A 24,052-nucleotide genomic window follows, 5' to 3' on the forward strand; every position below is an offset into this window, starting at 1 on the left:
TTCTGACTGACAGGGAAGCGGGAGACTCCACACTCCTTTGCAAGGGAAAATGGAACTGCCACGTCTGCACCCACACCCCTCTGCAGGGCTCCAGAGAGGATAAGATACAAATTAAGGTTCACATTACTATGTTACCTCTGTGAGACCTTTATCCTGGGGTCCATGACTTCATCTGTGTTTTTCCCATCTATAGTCCACCACACCTCAGTTCGGGAGTCCTTCAAGAAGGTGAAATAGACATCGCAGGACAGGACAAGGTCATCTCCTAGGAAGAAAGGACCACAGTGAGATGCTGCAAAGGAGGAACAGCATCACCCTGACTTCTGTGCTCTCCAGTGATCCTACCAGCCTGTGTTCTGCCTCCCTTCAGGAGGGAATGAGGCCAGCATCCGCCTTCAGACATCTGGTAACAGTTTAACACCCCGGACATGTTGATTTATGACAGGAAAAATAGAAAAAATATCCTGCCTTCTTAAATGTGCTGCAAATTTCTTGCCTGCTCCAAGTGACCCACCCTAAGGGAGATGCTCCATACTGACCACTTCCTTGGAAAGCTGGGCAGTGTTAATCTTCCCCCTGTACAGGGGATAGATGCCATAAAGCAAAGGATCCAGCTCCACAAAAGCATTTTGGCGTGGGAACACTTGTTCAGGCATTTAACTTCCCTTCAAGATCAGGGAGCACAATATCTTTGTGATCAGCCCTTAAGTGATTTTATCTTACAGAGTGACTATGTAAGAAGTCTGACCTTCTGAGCCAAAAAAGCTGTGCTTTGAAGTGAAGGCTTTGCTGCTAATCATCATCACCAGCACCATTCATTACAGCAGCGGAATGGAACATGATCCACTCAATATAAGGAACTGCTCCAAAGAGCTATCAGTCTGAACAGAGGGGGTGGAGGAAGGGGTGTGGTACAATGCTGTGAGGCCAGCAAAAGGAGAGCTGTCATTAATTAGCAAGTAATCGGCCAAAAGCAGAGAGGAAATGAGCAAGAAGTGGCCAGAAGGCTGAAGCCACTGAGAGGCTGAACAAGGAAGCATTGGAGCAAACCACAGCCAGGGACAGGGCTGAGACAAGGTCCTACAGAATTTCCCTAAGCAGCTGAGGGTCCCCATTTCATCTGCTTCTGCAGTTTCAGCCCTGCATCTCCATGCCTGAACATCATTCTATCTGCACATGCAACAATAAGCTTCTAAAGCTGAGATCTCCTGTTCTGGCATCAAGAACTGGCACCCCATGCTATCTGCCAGGCAACCTGTGGCAGCTTGGATGCTCTGCAAGGGAAATCACCAGGGATGCAGTAGAAGGGGAGAGCTGCTCTGCCTGGCTGGGTCTCCCTGCCCCAGGGCAGCATCAGGAGGCAGCCAGCAATTTACCTGCTTCCAGCTCATAGACAACTTTCTCATTTGGAGAGGTGAATTGTGGTGGCAGGGCCTTGTTCGGAGATCCTGCAGGAGAGAACAGAGAGTCCCCCACAGGGACCCAGACCTCATGAGAACTTGGGGTCCTTGCAGCCTTGCTCCTCACACTCTGCTGCGCATGCTCCAAACTAACTTGTGATACAATCCTGCTGCACAGTTCCATGTGAAGAGAAATCTCATCCTCACCCCCAAGCCCTGGGCCAGACCCAGATTTTGATGCTCCTTCAAAGTTTAGGATAAGTCTAGATACAAGATTTTGGGCCTCTTGCATCCCAAGAGCTCCACACCCCTCATCTCCCACCAGGCACAGCCTATACCAGTTTCTTTTTATTGCTGCTTCTAAAAAACAAACCACAAACATCATTTCTTCTCAGAAGAATTCAGTTCAGCTCTTAGAGCAGCAGTTGCCATGGGACTCAGCAGGTGCTCTGCTGTTCACCAGGTTTTTAAGCCCTGTGTATAAGTCCTTGGCAGGTAGGCTGAGCCCTTGTGCCTGGGATGGACCTGTCCAAGCCCTGCCTAGCTCAGCAGCCTCAACTTCAGCCAACAAGGCTTTGAGATTGCAAGACCACTGAAGTAGATTGGCTGTAAATGGACAATCCCACAAACAATAACAAGTAAAGAGCACTGGAGATGTGAGAGTGCCAGGGTTATGCACTCACATACCAGCAGAGGGTAGCCCTGGCCATCTCATGGGCTGTTACTCACCAGACTAAGCCTGGCCACCCTCTCTGTTGTTTGGGGCATTTGACAGGGTGGTAGGTAGGACCTCCAGTGCAACATGTCCTGGGCAGTCACACAAGACTGACTCCAGCCAGCAAAAATAGACCAGGTCAGCTGGGTAATGCAGATCGAGCACAACCACAAATCGATCCTGTGACAGACTCTTCTAGGCATTTTCACTACTTCTGCAGTTATCCACCTGTATTTAACACTTCTAAAGTCATTCTTACCCACCACCTTCATCTTTACAGTTCTGGTGAGATTGTAAATTCTTCCGTGGTCCTTGAATGTCACAATACAAGTGTAATTCCCTTCATATCCACTGCGGACAATGCCAATGACAAGCTTGGGCCCTTGGGGGTATCGATCATAGAAGCCATCCACCAAGTTGCAGTTCTGGAGTCAGGCAGAAAAATACTTCAATTTTGGGATTCAAAAGTAGAGATATTGGTTTAAATGCAACTACAGAGATCTGGTTTTAAGTTATGACCATGATACATGGGATTATAATGTAGGTTGGACATAAATATCATGAACTTTGACCGTGTTGGAATACAAACTGGTATGTTCATCTTGAAAATGAGGTGATGGAGCACATGACCCCATTATTTCTAACCCACCTTAAATACTGACAATTTTATAAAAGAGGGATCTGTGGTCCAGAAGTACGTTTGCAATCAAGGTGAGCACCTCAGCAGAGTGAAGAGTAGAAGTAAAAAGGAGACAGGAAGAAAATGATGATGCATTCACAAATGGACACTAAAACTAAAGGACATGTTCCCCACTGATGTCAGAGTGTCTAACTCTTTCGGGACTAATCAAGCTACTCTGTCTGACTTCAGCTGTGGATGAGGTCCCAAAATTGGCAACTAGCAAATGACAATCTGTAGTACAGAAACCTTAATAATTCTTCTCTGTGTGTCAGGAGAGGCAGGAAACCTCTGCCAAGTACCAGGCTAGAGATCCCTTTTCAGAAAGGGGTTATGTAGATGACATCTTGATTGTCATAAAACCCAAAGATGTGCACATTTTCTAAGAGATTATTTCTGAATGGTACATTTCCAAATCGAATACATCCTAATGGGGCAGTTTAAGACAGGGGCTATATACCATTTTTAATGATTTTTATTAGGCATGGGATGACTTGCTGCCTGAAAAATTACTTCCATGGGGCTTTTTGTTTCATTCTGCTAATTGATTGTTGAGATGTGAATTTCAATGAATGGTACAACTAAAGCATTTCACTGGAGTGAAACTGCTCCTCTTGGATTTAAAAAAATAAAACCCCAAGCTTTTTCCTGAAGGGTTTTAGAGTTTGGGTTTGGTTTTTTCCCTTTTTGGGGTGTTTTTTAATTAATTTTTTTTTTAAATCAGCAGATGTATTTGTTGCCAACCTTATTTACTATTAAATTCACTGATACAGAACCTTCTGTCTAAAAAACCAAAAGCACTTTATGAGCAGTTAGAGAATTCTATCCCATAACCCTCTGGCTGCACATCCCCTGAGTATTCTTATTATCTCTTGACTAAAGGCATCCACCTAGAGAAAAAACACTGAGGTCAAAATTTAATAAAACTGAACAGTAGTTCTTAATAAAACTGAACAGTAGTTCTCTAGGCAAAAGCCTGAGGGTTGCTGGAAACCACTTAATTATCAGAGCAGTACAGAGAGCAGAGTAGAATGTCTCCATCTTCAGAAAGGAGGTTTGCTGGACTGGGTCAAACAGGGCACCCACAGTCCTTGCAGAGGCCTGATGTACAACTTCATTTCCTGGCTCCAAAGGATTGTGGAAGGGGTGCTAATTTTATTAGCAGGTAGGGTTTTTTACAGAAGAGTGAATGGGAATCAGTTTCCTTCGTAGGGATAGTGCCTTGCCTACACTGAGGATCCTAAATCCCTACTAGCATACTCTCCACGTATACATTCCAGTGCTAGCCCTCAATGTTTTGCCCAGGGCAGTTCTACCCTTGAACTCAATGGAAACAAAGCTCTTAAAATCAGTAAAGCTGCATTAACAGCTTCATCGCAGAGGAGACACTGAAACGTAGGTCCATGATTCTCACACCACCCACTGCTTTTTCAGGTACAACACTGCATCCCCCCATCACCCAGATAAGACAAAGAGCTTTCTTACAAAGTACCACTTGACTGTTGGTGTTACACTAGGAGGGTAAAACCCATCAATGTCTGGGCATATGATCTTCTCATTGGGGTGTTCCAAGTAGAACATCTGCTCAGCAGGTTTTATCGACTGGCTCACACAAGAGCGTTGGTCTTTTGGAACAACTTCCAAGGGAAATGCAACTTTGCTGCAGTAAGTTGTATTTCTGAGAAGATAGGATGATAGGGCTGATTAGTTGAACCGTGTTTATTCCTATAGCAGTAAAATGAAATAAAAATCACATCTGTAATACTTAGCATCATAGCACTGATGAGGTATACACAGCCTTAGTCAACTCATGTATAATTGGGAAGGAAAACACTATCAGAGATGGCCACACTAGCTCAGAAAAGCCTATAAAGATGACTAACAAGCAACATCCACTCCCCTGCTGGTAAAGCAGATAATAGGGTCAAAGACAGGAGACAACATGAGCAAGATCAAAAAGAGCTCTTGTGCTCAGTGCACAGCAGATGCTATGTTCATTTTGTACCACACTTAGAGACACTTTCAATTTCCTAGAAGTCTGTGTCTCATGAATCTTTGCCAAATTAGCATGTAGTCAAAACATTACCCCTGCATCCGAAGCTATTTTTACTATAGATATACAGATCGCTTCTTAATGGTGAGTGCCTGTGGATTTTGCCACAGGCTCAGCAATAATATTTTCATGGACACTTGCAGCTTGAAAGGAGAGGCATGTTCATTAGTGTTTGCAAGGCTCCAAGCATTATTACAATATAAATTGGCTCAGTACTGAGCGGTCTTATAATTGTAACATTCTTTTCCCATTAATGCTTATGTAAATGGTCTTCTCCCTACAGAAAGATCTGGTGCTAGCATCATTCTCCCGCTTCCATGAAAGTCCTTTGACTATACTGAAGACATACAGAAGCTGTACCAAGCAACCTACCTGAGCATGCATGTGTAATTCCCAGTGTCATTGAGAAGAGCAGGCCAGAACCAAAGGGTGTCTTTCTCCTTACTGATGTGATTGTCTGGGAGACGAAAATTAATGGGCTCCTCCAGATCCCGGTCCTGCCCAATCCTGTACCAGATCAGGGTTAAGCCAGCAGAGTGGGCTGTGCTGTAGTTGTACTTCAAGAAGGTCTCAAAAAGTGGGCATTTGATCTTGGCAGGTTCCCCATCATAAATCTGGATCTGCTTCATAGTGTCCACACCCCAGTCATCACAGCGTTCTGCAACCAGGAAGAAGAACAAGGTACTTTAGCTTGCAAGTCTACAGAAGAAAAACAGTTCTGCCTGTGTCCCCATTAAAATCAGAGGCAAAAAGGTAACGTTTTCAGCAGAAGCAAACAGGATTTTCACAAAGCAGAGCAAGAATACTACATTCATTTCTAAAGAACGTGCAAGCCTCTACTTTAATTTGTACCCCTCCTTCCAAGCTACTTATCCCACCGTGAGGACAATATGATAGGATATTTCTGCATAACACCAAGCCTTCTAGAGAGCTCTAAGGAAATTCAACCCTAAAAATAACAAGTGTGGGAAGATAAAATTTGGATGAAAAGAATGCTAGAGGTGTGTGTGCATCCATGCAGAGCGATAGGGAGGATGGAAATAGAGGTGTTGGAGGAAGAGACAAAAAACCCAAAGCAACAACAAAACCCTGAAGACAGCGAACATGACCTGTCCCTTAGAGCGATGGGCTGTTACCCCTGTCAGAAGCAGCTGGCCTGTGGACTCTGGGAACGAGGACTGTCTTTCCTGTGACGGATTCAAGCAGCACCTGTGCACGCTATAACACAAGGAGTACAAGTGACACGTAGCAACTGCTGACAGTCAGGTTTGGGAAGGGAGGCTGAGAGGCAGAAGGCACGGTATGGAGGAGGTGGCAGAGGTTCCCCAGGTGCATTTACCAAGCTCAGTTGAACAGGCTCAGCATGGCTCACTGCAGACTCAGGCTGACACAGAAACTGGGCAGCATGAGAAAAAAAACCTATTCAGTGCCTTTTTTTTTTTAATTTATTCTTGTCATCAGTGACTAGTTTCAGGATAAACAGCACAGTCAAAGCCCATTACTCTTCCAAGAGCTCCTTTCCACTCTGTTCCTCCTACCCATCAGGATACCCAGGCACAAAGGGACCCTGTGCAAGCACAGCATGGTACCAGGGTGTCAGCAAACCTGAGAGCAACACGCTCTGCCAGCGCTGGCTGAGATGCATGGAGAAGCTGCTGTTGCTGCATCTCCCATCTCCCTGCGCTGACGAGGCAGAGCGTGGCACAGCACGCTTCCCAGCGCATCTCTTGTAGCTGCTGGGAGGTATTAGCTAGAGCAGCCTGATGTCTGAGAGCCCAAAATGAGTCAAACAGGAGAGGGTGTGTTGCCCGCAGCAGTCCCCGGGAAAGGTGTCTCAGCATATCACAGGCACACCAGAGACAACACTGCAAAGCCTCCCTGGTTTGCAGACATTAGAACTCGGACACAGAGGAAAACCAGAATACAATATGCTCTTTGAGCCCAATTCTTCTGAACTGACTTCACAGGCCCAAAGCAGGATTTCTGGCATTTTATCTGCCTTAAGTTGACAGTGCCATATAGCTTGGCCCCAAATTCATACCTAATTTTTTTAAAAAAAGCAAAGAGATAAACCTTTGAGAAAATGGGCCCACAGTGCTTTAAGGCAGCAATGTTAACTCCTGTGGCTCAGCAATAGTTAGTCACAGCGAGGGGGAATCTGGGCCAGCAAGAATAGAAATGCTTTCTGGTGGGTTTACACGTAAATGTAAACGCAAACTGCGTATGCAAACCATAGTATGCCAAGCACCCATATGACAGAGTGCTACTTCTGGAGGAGAAGAGAGTGAATTGGCCTAGGAATGAAGCTATACAGAGTGCAAGTATTTACTAGTGGGAACCCCAGGTCCAAATGGCTGGAGAGTGCCATGGCTCATCAAAGAAACATACAGATATTTCTTTCAAAACTGCACAGCATCACCAGGACAGCTGCTACCACAGCCAGCAACAAGGTTCATTTTGAAAGAGCAATTTACTATTGGACATCTTATGCCATGGGAAGGTGTGCAGTCACCAGTCATCACTATGGTCAAGGCCAAGTGGAACCAGTATGTTGCTCTATGCTGGTGGAGACAAGTAGCTGGGTTAGACATGGTTATGACCATAGACTTGTAAATAAGACAAATGAGCCTGCCAAAGGCTGCCTGCTAATTGCATGATAAAGCACCAATTCCTGTCTGGGCTGGGGGAGTGTGGGAAGGAAATGTTTTTTTCTGAAAGGAGCAGACCTGGGCCTGTAAATCGGGACAACCAGGTTCTCTTACCAGCACATGACTTCACTGTCCCCTCTTGGGCTGGATAAAGGCAAATTGTCCTTAATACTTCAAATGGCAGGACCAGAGAAGAAGAAAACTATATAAAACGTCACAGTACTGAAATTCTTGGAGTCAAGATCAATGAAACCTGCAATCATGAACAGCTCTTCCATTTTGCAACAGCTCATAAGTCAGCATTGTAAAACTACTTACCCATTCTACCTGAATGAGTTATTGAAAATGAATAAAACTATTTTATTTTTTTCTTCCCAGATTACTCAAAAGCAGCGTATGGGTCTTGTCTTCTGGGCTAGAGAAGATGCAATTGTTATTCTTCTTTACTCGAAGAGCTGTACCTGGAGATTTTGTCTCAGAGCTGGATAATTTGCCTGACTTCAGCAATACGGTCACAGCAAACAGCTAATCCTGAGTCTCCCCATGTGCACCTTGCTTTGGGGTGCTGTGTGCTCCAAGCTGAACCTCAACACCGCGCATAACCATGCTGCTAACAAGCAGCTACACCACAGACTGCAGGAGTGGCCATGGGGCTTGAGACTGCAGGCTGTGCTTGCCACCTCACTGGCAAGAACTTCTCCTGGCTTCCAGGGCAAAGCCAGTCCAGCACGGCTCTGAGGGGTCTGGGAACAAAGCCACTCCTGTCACTCACCACAGAGATGGCAGGAACACCACGGCTGGAGTGGGACCTTCTTCATGCATAAAACACCAAGGACAGAAGTTGCGACACAACCTGCCTCTTCCACACAGCCTGCCAACAGCAGTACTGCTATTTCAATTTCTGGGGACATTTTATGCCCAAGATAGTTGGGTTCTACTTGACAAGGCACCTGAAGGGACTACAGGGCACCCCTCACACACCTTTGTGAGCCTCTTCCTCCTCAGCTGTGATGTGGCTCTTCACCCTGTGCCCACAACATCCTGTGCCATGGTGACACTTTTGCATCAGACTGTAGCAGATGAGTCAAATGTGGGCAGCTGGCTGCACCCCCCACACATGGGTAAAGCAGAGGGAATGCCCTCATTATTACTATAATTTTATTTGCATCAAGCAGCTCCCTGTAACACACTGTGCCACTCCCACTACTTTAACCTTTATTGGGTATTCAGAGCCTACTGCTGCTAATGCCAGCTTGCAGCTACTTGGATGTCAGTCTAACCTGGAGAGAGCCTTGGGGGGGGGTGGGGGGAAGGCACGACTTCACACTGAATCTCACTGGCATAAAGCAGCTCCCACTATGGAAAGCAAGAAAACCACCACAAAAGCCAACATATACCCACACAGAGCTACATCCTGCCTCTAGTAACAAGATTTGAGGGGGCATTGCATAAAGAAGATGCATGAGCCTGTTTCTGACTGTGAGAAACAGCACTGACTTCTATGGTACTGTGCCCATTTGCAGCAACTCACGTTTGTTTTCATGGACTAGGTCTAGGAAATTAGTTTCTCCTCTCCTGATTAAATTGAGTGGGATCAGCATTCATAGTCTGACTTGAGAGGTTCACTAATGAAGGGAAACCAGTAAAGAGATGGGGGAGCAACACCCAACTCCGTGGTCTTTAAAACACTGCAGCAAATGGAGCACCACACACATAACTGAGGGATGCGACGAAACTCTAAAAACCCACCATCCCATCTTTCTAGAAACACCTCTGCAAAACACTTTTGAAAGAAGTCATTCTTTTCTCATTACTGATGAGGTGTACTGCAGATGCCTCAAACTGATGGGTGCTCTGTAATCATGCAGCATGGCAGTCTCTCTGATGCACACTGGGAACTAGTTTGCATAAACTGGCACAGGTAACTCCAAACACCTTCCTTCCTTGGACTGCACATTGCAACCCTGGTTCATGGGGACGTCTTATATTAAAATAAATAGATCTGCCTGATTTCTAAATCAGGTACTACAACAACCTTAAGCATCAGGCATCCCAAAAGAGACTCCTCAGCAGCCAAATGAAGCTGAAGAAAGTGGCTCCTCCAAATGCAAAGTAGAAAAATAAGAGAGGTGGAAAAAGTAACAACGCTGCTCAGCTGCCTAAAGGTGAAAACTGAGTCCTCTGGAAACCCTTCCCAACCTTTCACTTATTGCACAGATTTCCCTGTTTGGGAACAGAGTTCTGCACACACACCACCACTCCCTGAAATGCTCCTTTGCGATTCACCTGCAGCACCCATTACAAGCACACAGACAATCAAAACGGAGTTGGAATTGGTGTGATTACTTAGCTTTTCAAGAAGAGACAAACTGCTTAACCTATGGATCAAAAAAAGAAAACCAGACTTAAGGCCACACCAAGAAATGCTCTCCCATTTTCACCACAGACATTTCTACGCAATCATTTTAAGTATCTCCATTAGAAATAAAAATCTCAATCACCAGAATTCCACCAGCTCCACACCGCCTCCAGCCCTTCCCTTCCTCACCCTCCCCTGGGGCTACAAAGGCTTCCCCTAGTTAAAATTTCTGTACAGAAATAATAAAGAGCCATCCTTGCAAGAGGCCATCTATCACATCAGCACAAATTACCCTGCCATTTGCCAAATTGATGTTCCCTTATTAATCGGCTCTAATCTTGGGAAGGGTGGGCCCCTGCACACAGGCTGGGACCACGCAGCAGCAGGAGGACACAAAGCCATCAATGCTGTTGGTTGAATGAAATGGCAGACCCCTCTTCCCCATGCCGTTTCAGCCATAGCATCAGCTAGGACTGCAGTATCTCAACATCTTCCTACTTTCTTCAGCTGCCCCCGCTGCATTATCTTAAAGCAAAGCTGGTGTGAATCAGGGTCCACCTGGGGAGCGCAGACAGGCCAGCGGTTAGCTCGATGCAAGAGTCAGCATCAATAAGGCAGCAAAAGCTAGTCACGTGAAGGGATTAAGTAAGACTTAATCATTACTGCCTTAAAGAAAAAAAAGAGTTTCCCCTTCCCCCAGTCAGTGAGAAGGCAGCAGAGGAAGCTGGGCTGAATGGAGGAGTTGTGCTGCGAGCAGAGGAGGGACCAGCTGTGGCCAGCAGCCACGCGTGGGTGCGCCTTCCACTTGCACTGGTGCCAGGAGCACCCACTCTTCCCCTGCGTCTGCGTTGTGCCTTTCACACAGGCATCCTGCACCAGGCCAGCCCTCCGCAGCACGCTGCCTGGCTGCACGCTCTGCGAGGCGGCCGAGCAGCAAAGCAAGGCAGCAGGGCAGCACCCCCATGCAGTCTGTATCCCATAGGAGGTGTAAGGTTGGAAGTAACCTTTAGAAGTTGTCTAGTCCGACCCCCCCAAGCAGGGACATCTTCACTAGATCAGGTTGCTCAGAGCCCCACCAAGCCAGACCTTGAGTATCTCCAGGGATGGGGCCTCCACTACCTCTCTGGGTAACCTGTTCTGTGATCCACCACCCTCATATTGAAGAGTTTTTTTCATCTGACCATGCAACACAGCAGAGGGAGGGTAACATAGAACAAAACAAATAAGAACATCTCCCCTGAACTGGGAGAAAATCAGAGACCCAAACACACTGAAATTGGTGGGAATGACAGAGAACTTGGTTAACCCTAGCCAAGATCAGCTTAGTTCCCACCATCTCTGCAGCAGCAATAAAGGTCAAAGAATGCCTAAAAACTGTTTGCAGTGCATCACTGCCTTGGAGGTTCAGCCTGGAGCCTGCACAAGCTCTGCAGGAATTTATAATCTGACTTCCAGCAGAAGGACATCAAAAAGGGCATGTCATAACTTCCCTGCCTTCCTCTAACAGCTGAAGTGGAACCAGACCTGGCACAAACGTCCCCGTGAGCGGCTCCAACACGCAGCACACTGCCAAGCCCCTTCCACGCAAGTTTTGCTACAATAGCACCAGCGATGTGGTTTTACACTTCTCCCATCCTGCGTTGCCAGTGAGCTGTGATGCCCCTACAGAAGCAGCTCCACTGAATGCTGCACACAGGGATGGAGTCTCTCTCCATCTCCCCAACTGTTTTTATCATTTAGACAGAACAACTGAGGAAGGAAAAAGGAAAAGGACTTTACCTTGCAGATTGGCTCATCATTTCTAAAAGCACCTCTATGACTATGGTTGTTTAGATCCTGAAAGACTAAACAGGTGTCATGGTTTGCCCCTCTTCCAAATTCACCAAAAAAAAGATGACTGCATAAACCTCTATTGACTTTAGAAGAAGCAGCCAAGGCACAACATCCAATAAACGATGATACTGCAATGAAACCCATAGCTCATGACTCCAAGTATCCCAATTTAATCAAGCACAGCCATGGATAGGGGTAATTGTAACTGTTGTTCATGTCTTAAAACTCCTCCACAGTGAGCTCCATGCTTTCACTCCCTATCTGTGTGTAAAGCTGTGTTTACTGTATGTGGCACAGAGTATTCTGGTTACCTCCAGCAACTGGGGGGGAGAAAAAAAGAAAGGAAGAGAAGTATTTTGTTTTCTCTAGCAAGTTTAACATGCTTTCCTTGAGGCTTTTTTAAAATTGAGATCACAATGATAAAGGTAGGGGTATGAACTGCTTCAAAGCCTGAAGGAGAAAAGGAGCAAATAGCTACTTTCCATCCCACTTCATTGAGGAAACTGCTGCGTGAAGCAAAGCAGAGCAGCACAGGGGGAGGAGAGATGAAGACCAAACAGAACAGCCCATTGCAAAATCATCTATGGGAAAGGCAGTGTGAGAAGGTTTACCTGATTAGCACCATTGCAGAGCTGTGCTCAAGCTGGCTGGAGCTTTTCTGCATGCCTCACATTATCAGGCTGGGACTTGGCAAGGTCCAGACTCAACTCCTGGCTCTGCCACAGGCTTGCTAAGTGAAACCCATGCAGCCTCATTACTGCACTTAGCCAGGGTCTCTAATGCCTGCATTAAAATACAGCCAACAAGGCTCCACTGCCCATCAGAGACATCCACAGGGATGTCCACATAAAAAACTGCCACAGCTGTTGTCCTCGGATGAGGATGGGAACTGAAAAAATGCAGCAGGCAGAAAAATGCATTGTTAGGGTCTATGAGACTGATAGAAGTCACTTGTGTGCAATAAAACATACGAGACTGAGCACATAAGTGTGTGGTTGCAGTGGAGGGACATGATGGATAAGGAGTGTAGGAGACAGGTCCCTGATGTCCCCTCCCAGATTCCCTATTTGATATACACAGAGGAACAAAAGCAGCCATCCAATACCACATCAGCAACACACCCAAAACGGGCTGATTTCTGCTATGTATTTCTTAGCGTCAATGCAGATGGGTCCCACCACGTTGACACCTGCACAAAACTCACCCCTCACAACCTATTTCCTCAGCTGACAAGAAGCAGAAGTGAGGTCGTATCTCAGAAGTGGATGAGGGTCTAGCTCTATCCACTTCAGGGCTGTGTGCCTTTCAACACCCTCAGTATTGAGTAACTTCATACCTCCAAGTGCCATAAACTTCAACAGCAGTAACTCAGATGGGTACGGAGAGTTATAAAATCATGTCCTAAATTAGGACAGCAAGAAGCCAAGACTGGAAGAGTAGGAGGAAGTCAGGAAATCCCAGGAGAAGATGATGGGGGAGGGATTTAGTCTCTTTAGAAAACAATAATGCAGTTTAATCTATTTTTCTTTTGACTTTACAGACTAAAATAAGCTTCTCAGCTTCTGGGGCTGTCACAAATCACAAGGAAAATAAGGGCACTCGAACCCCATCAGTAGTATGAGAGCTGTATAGTAATAGTCCTGAGGAGCTGTGCAGGGCTTTCCATCTTCAAAGTGTTTTACAGACAGTAATTTATTAATCTGCAAATTTCCCCTGGCCATAAGTAACTGCTCTGCCTCTCTGCTGAACACCAGGCACACGCAGCACAGATCGGCACTCAGGAGCGATGGTGCCAGTGGCAGCTCCAGCTCCAGAACTGGACCTCAGTTCCTGGCTCGCTGTGGTCAGGCCTTTGCTGCTCCAGCCACTGCCTGAATCCAGAAGCACTCATGATGTCTCGTGCTTCGGAGCCAACTTCAGAGCACACAAAAACAGTCCCAGAGAGCCTCTGGTATGGAGGAGTGTAAGAGGCATGCTCATAACCCAGCAAAGACCAGCAAAGCCCAAAATAAAATTCCCAGACAGAGGCTCCTGGCTGCCTCCAGCCACTGCTTGCCACGCCAGGGTGTCACTCCAGGCAGAAGCTGGTCCCAGTCCTGGGTTCATCCTATGATTCAGGCATTCTGAGAGTGTCCAGGGAGGGGCCAGAGGAGTTTCCTATGCAAAAGTGGTGCTTCCTCTGCCCAAAGGGCCATTTATGCACAGCAGTTACCTGCAGGGCCAAATCACCACACCAGTTCCTTCTAACTCCCCAAGACAATACTCCTAACCACAATGTTCTCCCTGTGAAAGCTGGGAGCTGTTGGAGAATGAGAGAGCAGCTTGGTTACACAGAGAGTCAAAAACAGAGCACAACTACAGCATAATCTTCTAAACAAGTCAGCACCTAACACGAGCTAGATTTGTTTGGAAGCAAGGAGATAACATTATTCCGTATTCATAGTGGCTGTTACGTTCTTTATCAGACTGGTTTTTCATCCCTTTTAAGCCAGTGTGTATTTACATGACTTCAGTAGTGTCAAGGAACTCACTGGAAGACCAAAACTGGGTTCATTGGTTTTTGCTGTCCTCCTGTGGATACTAGTACATCTGGGTTCTTTAAGCATCCTACAACACAAGTGAAGAGATCAGAGCCTTATTTCCATCTTAAGGATGGTTTAGATGAGGCAAGGAAAGCAGAAGATCCCAAGTATTGTTGCAAACAGTGTCCCAAAGGTCAGCAGTAAGGAATTCAAACCCAGGCACTGCACATCATGTACATTCTCAAGACCAGAAGAGATTTATTTGCCCACACATATGGCATGAGTGAGTAGCAGGCTCAGGCACAAATTCAGTCTCAGACTCCATCTTTTACTCTACACTACTCAGATGACATTTCTTTCCCCTACCAGCTTGCAGCTCCCTTTCAGCACCAGCCTCTGTGCACAGCAGAAACAGCAGAGCCCAAGGAATGGATGTTTAAAGCCACAGTGCTGTTGGCAAAATTGTTGGAGAAAATGAAAGTTTCCAGGTTTGTCTCTCCAGTAAGAAGTAAGGTGAAGCACAATGCTGAAAGCTTTCTGACCCACTGCCAGGGAGACTGTCAATCATACTGGCTGAACTAGATGGAAAAGCTGTCTGCATCATAGCTGGACCAGCGCTGGTGTTTTATAACTGAAGTTTATTAAGTCTTGGCTCTTCATCCCCTCTGTAGGCTCAGAGAGTTTGGGACTCAGCAGAGCTGGCACCCCTGGACTGGGACGGTCTGGTCAGTGCTGCTCACCACATTGCTTCCCTGGGAAGGACCACAAAGGCAGGCAGGAAAAGTGCCAGCAAACCACAACAGGACAGCCTGGTCTTATGGCACTATACACAAACATTATAGCAAAGAGCCACCAGAAGTGACAAATCCCTACCAATACCTTAGATATCTCAGGAGCCAGGCGCCTGGCGAGACCTACGCATCTCCACGGCCTCCCTCGGTGTTAGGAGAGCACGGGGCCAGTGGCAGCCTGTGTGCAGACCTTCTGCATTCCCTGCAGATAACCTCCACCCTGCTCCTCTCACCTACTCTCCCTGCTCCGAGAAGAAAAAGCGAGCCCAAATGCTGTAACATTATCAGATCACGTCCGGTCTCCCACACTGGTCTGTGTTTACGACTTTGCAAGGGTAAAATGAGCTCCAGCTGCCTTTTGGTGCCAGTCCCAGGAAACCCCACAGTGTAACAGAGGGCTGCACAGACGGCTGCCCCTCCATCCAAGTACAAACAGCCATCCAAGGCCGTCATGAATAACAGAAGACATTTTGACAGCCCAAAGTGGTTTATGGTGTCCATGGAACAAAAAGGGAGCTCTGAACTGAACAGTGGGTCTGTCACCCATGGATCTGGAGAAAATTAAACGTATACACTACAGAGGATCTGCAGAAGAAATATATTTTAACTGTGTCCCATGCATCACCCTTTGACACTTAGGTTCTTGCTACACTCCACAATAGCTCTAAGCATCCTGTACAGAAAACCTCTGTTAAAGGAATACTGTTTCAAAAGCACTAAATACCTTACAGAAAGGCATGGAAGGTTCTGCCAGATCAGCTGGCACAAGCCTGTGTGACCTGAACGCCAGGGTGCTCATTTCACAGCTGACAGCCTCAGCTTTCAGAGTGACTCTAACATTTCCTGATTCAAATGCACCTACCTCCCAGTTCTGAAAAAGCCCAAGATGACTGCATGTGGGGTGTCGTAATGCTGCCTCAGCAGGAGGAGGATATTGCGTTGGTGGAGAGCAGAACAGCAAGTCCAGAAGCACATGCAGAGCAGGGATTTTCCCAGCAAGCAGCAGCAATCCACGTCAATGGGTCCCTCCAGGAACTCTTACTACCTAGGGCTTAGTGAAGGAGACCTGGGCTATACATGCTTTTTCATTGCTCACTGCTTCCAGCAGGCCCAGTTTCCCAGAATAGGACAACCCCTACTGATGACTACACCCAAGTGTGAATGCCTGCAGCCCTTGGTCGACCCAAGGAGAAAAGCCTCCCAAGCTTTCAGCTTCCACAATAAGCCTTGCTGAGGTGTGTTGTGAATCTGGCCCCAATAATTCAGCATGGTCCAGGATACCACAATATATGAGTTATTCGACCTCTCAGGGCATTACAGCTTGTCTGCCAGTGCTGCAGAGGGACAAGGGCTCATGGGGGAACTCGCTGCACAACCCCTGTTTCTGAATATTTCCCTCTATAAAGCCAGGGTCTGTTCTTTCCTCCCTCCCCCTTTCCCCTAGCCTCCTGCAAATCATGCTGTCTCCTTCCACCCCCAAATAGGAAGTCCGGAGCCGAGACGCACACAATCTGCCTCTTCACAAGAGCTGGGCTGAACGCGTGCCAGAGGAGCTGCGAGCATGACAACATATTTCCTGTCAGGAAAGTGACTCAGTGAGATGGGTATGAGAGCTCCTCTTACTCGAGAAGTTCCCCTCTCCCTTTGCGCTGCGGAGGCATGAGTCAGAATCCAAGAGCCGGAATTTCAACCCCCTCCGGATCCAACCAGGAATAGCAGAGTTCAGGTTCAAGACCAGGTCCTGCTTGTAACTCACTGACAAGTCCGTGCCACGTGCTGAGCCCTGGTTTCACCCCTCGTGGAAAGGGAATAACAAGACGGAGCAAGTGGGTAACTTGAATTTGCAAAGCACTTTTAGGCCAAGGTGGTGCTTGTTGCTAACTGCCATTTACACCCTGCTCATAAGCCTCTGTACACGGGCATTACACGACACCCACACAGAACTCACATCAGGTTAGTGCATTTTGCTAAATTATTTTACATGCGACCATTTGATCCAGAAGCACTGTACATGCTTGAAAACCACCACAGCAAGTTTTCTTTCTCCAGACTCAGCTCAGCAATCCCCACAATAAGCAGGCAGACCCATCACACGCCACATCCTTACCAGAGCCGCTGCCGAGGGTGACCATGCACAGCCAGAGCGTAACCAGCAGAGTGCTGACCATCTTCACCCTGCTGAGAGAAAGCACATGCAGAGCTTCTGGTTATTTTACAATATTTCATCACCCCAGGTAATTTTTAACTCTGAGTGTACATGTGTATTCCTCTGCCCACCCAATGATCCTTTAATTCTGGGATGATCTTTTTTAATTTCCTTGATATTCCTTAAGAAAAGAATCTGTATGACAACCTTGTCCTGCCCGCAGGCAGCTGCATGAGCTTCCCAAGCCTGGTAGGTGATGGCTTAGAAGGCGGCAGCTGAGCTCATTGACTCAAGTCAGTGGAATAGTCCATGTCTGTAAGCATAATGAGTAAGGTAGGCTAGAAATCACAGAATCCCAAGCTTCAACTCCCAAAACATAAAGGTCCTTTGCCAAGACCTTATTCTACTCGTTTCTAAGAACCAGCACAGGAAGCACTCATGATGGATGGTGAGCAGCATTTGCCCTGAGCACTGGTCTGACAGTTCCACATGACAACCATGCCGGTACAGTCCGAATTTGCAAGGTCTGCTGGTGACCTGCGAAGAGACAGTCTGCCAGCGTCCTGACTGCTTCATCCCGCTCTGCGGGCGGGTCACGGCAGGACAAGGCTCCACCAGCTCTTTCAGTCAAAGCCTCCTCAGAACAGCCACCCCGCTGAAGTAAACAAGCGTCGGGTCTGTACGCTTTTCTGGAAATGATCTGAACAAAGGTTTATACTCTCAAAGCAGCACTGATAGGCAAAAAACAAATCTCAGGCTCCTCCGTTCCTGCTACGGAGCACAATTTCCTGTAATTTGAGATAAATATGTGCTGCCAGAGTTTTGCTTGCCGCCTGCTCCGGTAGCTGGCATTCGGCTCTCGGAGCTGTTCACTCACTAGAATTAAATTTCCCTGTGTTTCTAGGTTTTCCAGGATGCAACTTATAAGCTGGTAGTCACAAATCTGACATTTACTAGATGCTCTCATTAATGGGGTGAAGGTTGCATTTGATATTCCTGGATGCTGTCAGATCACAAAGGGAGAAGAGATGGTTAAAAGGCTGAACTTCATCAAAGCATCTCAGCTCCGCCAGGCAGATGCGGTAATGAGCACGGTGATACTGTCAGGAGCGTGCTCATGAGATGACAGGGAAATCTGCTCTATCAGGGTGGGCTAAAAGGGTGGGGAGAGAAGCCCCAGAGCTCCCTTAAACAGGCCCCTCATAAACGTGGCCATAATATACGTATTACACAAAAGGGCTTCGAGCATAAGCAGAGAGCACCTTAGATTGCACAGATCGCAGAGATTAACAAGAATGGGATATGTGAACTGTACTGCTTGAAATCCAGCAGCGGATATTGAATCCTTCCTTTTCAACGCTGGCATCTGAAAAGCCTTTGTATGATGCTTTCCCTCTGCTGCGCTCATCTTGAAGACACAAAGGAAATCCAGAGCAAGTCTGCTCTTCCCTGCACAGTCCGCGCAAAGGGCTGCAGCCTGCCTCGGAAAGCGTGAGGCCTTCAGGCACAGCAAGAAGCCAGGGAAGAAGGTGAGTTTTCTGCCCTAGGGTTCAGCTGAGAGGGCTGGTTGTCCCCTACCTCCTTAATCCAAACTGAAATGCCAGCTGCCAATCAAGCCCTCCTCTACTGCCATCTTCAACCAGCTGCCCATGTCACTTAACTGCATAGGGACGAAACAAAATCAAAGCACTCCTACCTTCCAGAAATGCTGAAGAAAGCTAAAACATCTTTATGTCATCAGATTGGACAGACAGAACCAACAAGCTGCACTTTTGGTGGGAATTCAGGAACTTTTGGGAATTCCGATGCTGGAAGAGAGGGAGTGTAAAAAGTGAAGTGACTGTTCCTATAATAAAAATTCCTCATGGTTCCCTCTGAATTTGTCATTAGATAAATGCACAGCATGTCCTAACTCCCCCTTATTTCTAGTGAATCTCTCCTGCATTTTGCACAAATCAGACTGAATTCAGCCCTGAAGCGAGCAGGAACAACTACTGACTTTGGATGAGTTTCTCTTGTTTAGAGCAAGGCCATTTACATGGCCCAAGGCCAAAATAAACTACTACGTTTCACTCTGTGATACATGAACTCTGCAGTAAGCTAATATTTACATCCATTAACCATGCTCATAGGAACATGCTTCTTTCAACTGCCTCAAAGAGCCACCAGGTCTCTGTTCCCACGAGCAAGGTACCTTCTGAGATTTCCATGCTCCGCCTGCTGATTTTGTCACTGGGTAGAACAAGAAACAAGCAGCACAGCGTGATTTACTTCTGATTCACTCCAGACTCTCCGGAGATCTTATCAGCGGAGACAGACAGACACAGAACCTGTCACATTACAGCAATTTCTCCATTATAGGAATAGGACTCAGCTGACCACAGCATTGGCTGCTCTCACACTATACAAAATACAAAGGGCTGTGGAAGGCATATACATAGAAGTCAAGGGTAGGGGGTCATCACAACCTCCTGGGTAGAGTGTCCTGACTGCTGAGATGAAGGAAAAGGATTCTCCTGCTTTGCTAAAGTGACAGGGAGCTTACACACATAACGAAGAAAAGGAGGGACTGTAAGGCAGGACTTCTGCAGTCCAGCTCCTTTCCTGTGGCATATGATGACTCAAAAAAACATTCAATTAATGACACAGAATTCGATGATTTGTACCACTAACACAGCACGTGGACCAAATCTAACGTACTAGTGCTGCTAGCACTGTGATGCTTTGCTTTAAATGGCCCAAAATCTGTGACATACCCCAGAGAAAGATCCTCCGGCCACACAATGTCATCATTTCTTCCCCGGGAAGGATTTCGTGATTCTGCCAGCAACACCAGGAAAAGAACATTGCACCCATTCAGTTGCACAGGGAGGATGGGTTTTGCAACCCTGTAAGAACACAATGCCACAGGACTGCAACCCACCCCAGCCTTGCCAGGAACAGAAGCATTTTCTCAGCCCTTTTTCTCAGCAACCTGCTGCTTTGTTTCGTGACACCAGAAAGCATGTTGCCATTTTGCCTGTACATGATGCAATTCCAGTGGTGTCCACTTATCTTGCACAATTCGGTATCGCTGCACTAAAACACCAGCACCTCTGGCTGGAGACGAAGGAGCCAGAGGTCAGAGAGTGACAACCTTGGGCTGCAGCGGAGGGTTGACCCAACGGCGTCCACCCAGAAACGTCAGACCTCACCTTTAGTATGCAGGCAAATGAACTAAAAAAATCAAGTGCTAAAGGAAACCAGCAATAAATCAGTGGGCAGCAGAACACAGCAGCTCAGGAATCACACCACAACTAGAAAGCAAGCAATCAGAGCAGCCAGAAGGCTGCAGAGCTCCAACACATCCTCAGTGCTCCAGGAACTTCTCATGAGACCAAAGCACTCTGAGGTATTCTTAATGTCTCTGTAAATTAACATTTTAACAGTAATCATTCGTACAGCAGTTAGAGGAAACAATCCATCACTAGAATATTTTTTTTAAGGAACTTGAAATATTCATTTTGTTTCAAATCAGAAATTATTTCCTTTTCATTCCCGAGCATTTCCTCCTTCAAAACTTTCACCTTCTGTGTCTACTGGGGATCAAAGAAAATCAGGAAGGGGGAACACACTCATGGAAGTTATCCCCAAGGTGGTGGCAAGGTTTGATTTTTCATTGGATACTGGCCAGAATTCGCCTTCATGGCAGAAAAAAAAACAGTTAATATTTTCATATAAATCACCTTTTAATAAAACACCCTTCCCAAGCAGACCTAGGCAAGGAACCATTCACTCCTGCCTCTAGCAGCATGGACCCTGCAAAGCCTACGCGCTTTCCAAGTGATTATAAAACTCAAGACAGATGTCAAATAATTAACGAAGAGAGCTGCACTCAAAGCCACTGCCGCACACCTATTCTCAGAGACACTGTATCAATCCTACAGAACAATGCTGCATTTTCCAAGAAAATGCCTTTGTCCCTCCCAACCACAGGCACCTAGGGAGAGCTGACAGGTTTTTTGCTTTTCACTGAGAAGTCACACTACGGCACGCAGAACAAAAGCACCCTTCAAAACCCTGCCACTAAGTGCTCTGGCTGAAAGGGCATTTAAAATCAAGCAGTTTCAGAAAAAGGAAAAAAAAAAACCAACCCTGGCCATAGCAGGTTTTACATATTATTTTCTTTCTGTAATTCCTTCCTGAGCCAAAAGGATTTGAGAGCCCAGGACTGGCACTAGGAACAAGGACTGGCACTAGGAACAGGGATGCAAACACAGGAGGGCTAGCAAAAACCAGGGTGGGCTAGCTTGGGAAATGCTTTGCTTCCATACCACACAGCCTGCAGAGGAGGGCTGGTGCTCAGGAGAGGGGCACATCTCCTCCGCTCCCACATCTCTGCATGCCCACAAGCCCTGGGTCCCTACAGCATCACACAGCATCACTGGAGAAGGCTGCTCAATGAGTTTTTTGGGTTTTCTTATGGGGAAAATACATCAAGTAAATTCAAAGAATCCAAAAGGCAGACAAAGGGCAGACTGCAAAAGCAGCTGCAGAAAAGTAATAGCAAAAACACTAATGGAAAGTGGGAAAAGGCCCTTCAGCCCTCCAGGAAACACTTTTGCTATTCAGTATGTGCAGGAGTAAGTCAGACAAAGGGGGAAATTACTGTAGCATAAACCATCTTGGTGCCACTTAGCCAGGATTTACACAGCATCTCTGCCCCGCCTCTGCTCCAGAGGCCATCTGGGTACTACACAACATCGCCCTTCGCTGCGGCACCAGCGTTTCCCCTCGCACCTTGCCTGAAGCAGAGCCACTCCTGCAGCGAGCTGGCCAGTCCTGCAGGCAGCCCTCCCAAGGAGCCGAACGATACGCTGAAGTCTCTGGAGATGTGGGTAGAAGGACAAGTGACAGGGCTCAGAAGTCCAGCCTTTTCTGCCCAGGAGAACTTCCAGGAACAGAACGGGGAGGAAAGGAGCAGCAGTTTGATGCCTGAACACCAAGAGCAGCTCGGAGCACTTTCCCTGCTCTTGTGCCCACTATGCCACACTCCTCACTTCAAACGAAGGCCACTGACCAACAAAGGGCCCCCACGGCTGTCCTCAGAAAAACATTTGCATTTCTTTTAAGGGCAGAAAGCCCAATTTGCCTTGGCAGCAGCTCCCTAACAGCCAGGCACACTTCAGCAGGAATCAGCCAGGGCTGAAGCCTGGCCTGCAATCAGGGATACCGCGGGAGCGGTCAGCGTGACCCAATCAGCGCATCTGATAATGACACATCCAAGGCAGATCGCTGCTCAAGTCCCACTTTTCCTGGGGAAGCTGCACTCACCAGGCTATTGCACGCCTGACAACAGAGCATGCTGAAAGGATTCTGTTCTGAAACGTTTCTGTTATGAAAGCACTTTCTAGCATCAGAACCAGAGGAAACATTCAGATTTGAGGAGACAAACCTTTTCAGCAGCTAGCATCACAGCAAATATCACACACTTGCTTGGGAAGGAGGGGGGGCGGGGTGGGAGGAGGGGAGATAAAAATTAATCTAGTGGGAATCAGATAGAAAGCTGCCCTAGTGAGAGGTCTCCCCCATCACTTGGTAGTGAGCATCTTCTGTCTTCCTTGGCCAGAACTGGCCTCTGTCACAAAGGACCTGGAAGCACTGGCAAGCTACAGTGCTCACATGGAGCTTTACATCCAGGTCTAGCAGGTATCCAGGGGGAAAAAAATGAAAGAAATCCCCACCCACCATCACCAAAACCCCCCCCCAAAAAACATGGAAACAATATTCTTGATCAGCAGCTCAGACAGCTCTTTGTCAGCTGAGGACATCAGGCAGCCAAGTTGGCTCCACTTGCCCATCACCCACCGCTGCCTCTCCCTAGCTTCCTGCACTGTGCATCCAGGCTAAAGCCTGCTGGGGTTTCAATAATTACTTTTTACTTAATCCCCAACACAGGGATGACAAACTCAGGTGTGCATGTCACTCTGAGAGTCACCCCAGGAGGTGGTCCTAATTTTTCCTTCAACACAGCAGCATGAACTGAGGGAGCAAAGCTCACCTTCAAAGAGCACCAAAAGCTCACACAGGCAGAACAGGCAGCAGCCCCACTTTTGAGCTCAGAGGCTTGGGGCAAAGTGAGGAGAGGTTCATTTACAGCGACTCATTTCTGGGAGCTTCCTTGGTATTACAAGATTTGCCTCTGCCGGTGCCAATGTTTGGGACATGGAGGCAACTGCCAGGCAGAGAATTTGTGATCCACTATGGGCATTTAGAGATCATCTCCTGGCATCCTTTTGGCTCAACAGATTTAACATTAATAATCAGAATTCAGAGGAAGAAGCTATTCTTTCTCCCTCAAAAGTAAAGGAAAAAAGTGCAATCTAGACACATGGAGAGTAATTGGGGGGGTTTGAAAATATAACTGAAGGAGGTCAGCATCCCCTCCTTCCCTTTGCTGTTCTCCTGGGGTCTTCTCAGTGCTTGGCAAAGCAGAACCACTACAGATCTTGCACACTGCTCTGCTGGAGCCCAGGGTGCTGCTGGTTGTACCCTGGCAGCTGCTTAGCAGGCAGAGCACGCTGCATTTCATACATTTAAAATAAACTAACTAAATAATCTGTCACCTCTCCAAAATACATGCACACCTGGACAAGACAAATAAACAGCTGGGACTATCACCGAGAGAGCTGTGGAGTGGGCTGAAGAGGGGCAGGTTGAGCCACAGCTATGAAATCAAACAGCATGGATTACAAATGCATACACGCTGGCCACCAAGCAGCTCAAACACCAATCTACAAGAGCACTTCTGTGCTCAAGCAAAAGGTATCCAGCCAATATAGTCTATTTTTTAAGTCTGAATAGCCAGGGAATGAAAAGCTTCCAACAGAGCTTCAAAGAGAGCTGAGACCTTCCATGAAGCCAGAC

The 24,052-nt window shown here is 47.1% G+C and overlaps 1 protein-coding gene across 1 annotated transcript in view; it reads right to left on the bottom strand.

Annotated features, from left to right (window-relative positions):
* Positions 1 to 17,168, bottom strand: part of IL1RAP (interleukin 1 receptor accessory protein) — a gene marked incomplete at both ends in the record, with an annotated part of 31,524 nt that extends 14,356 nt beyond the window's left edge. Inside the window, 6 exons of the mRNA XM_084267634.1 lie at positions 136 to 265; positions 1,377 to 1,448; positions 2,375 to 2,540; positions 4,280 to 4,472; positions 5,220 to 5,505; positions 17,108 to 17,168. Of these exons, the coding sequence (XP_084123760.1) occupies positions 136 to 265; positions 1,377 to 1,448; positions 2,375 to 2,540; positions 4,280 to 4,472; positions 5,220 to 5,505; positions 17,108 to 17,168 (908 nt within the window). The remainder of the gene's footprint in view (positions 1 to 135; positions 266 to 1,376; positions 1,449 to 2,374; positions 2,541 to 4,279; positions 4,473 to 5,219; positions 5,506 to 17,107) is intronic.
* Positions 17,169 to 24,052: the final 6,884 nt, after the last annotated feature.

Source organism: Gallinula chloropus (genome assembly GCF_964237585.1).
Source record: "Gallinula chloropus genome assembly, chromosome: 8".
NCBI lineage: Eukaryota > Metazoa > Chordata > Aves > Gruiformes > Rallidae > Gallinula > Gallinula chloropus.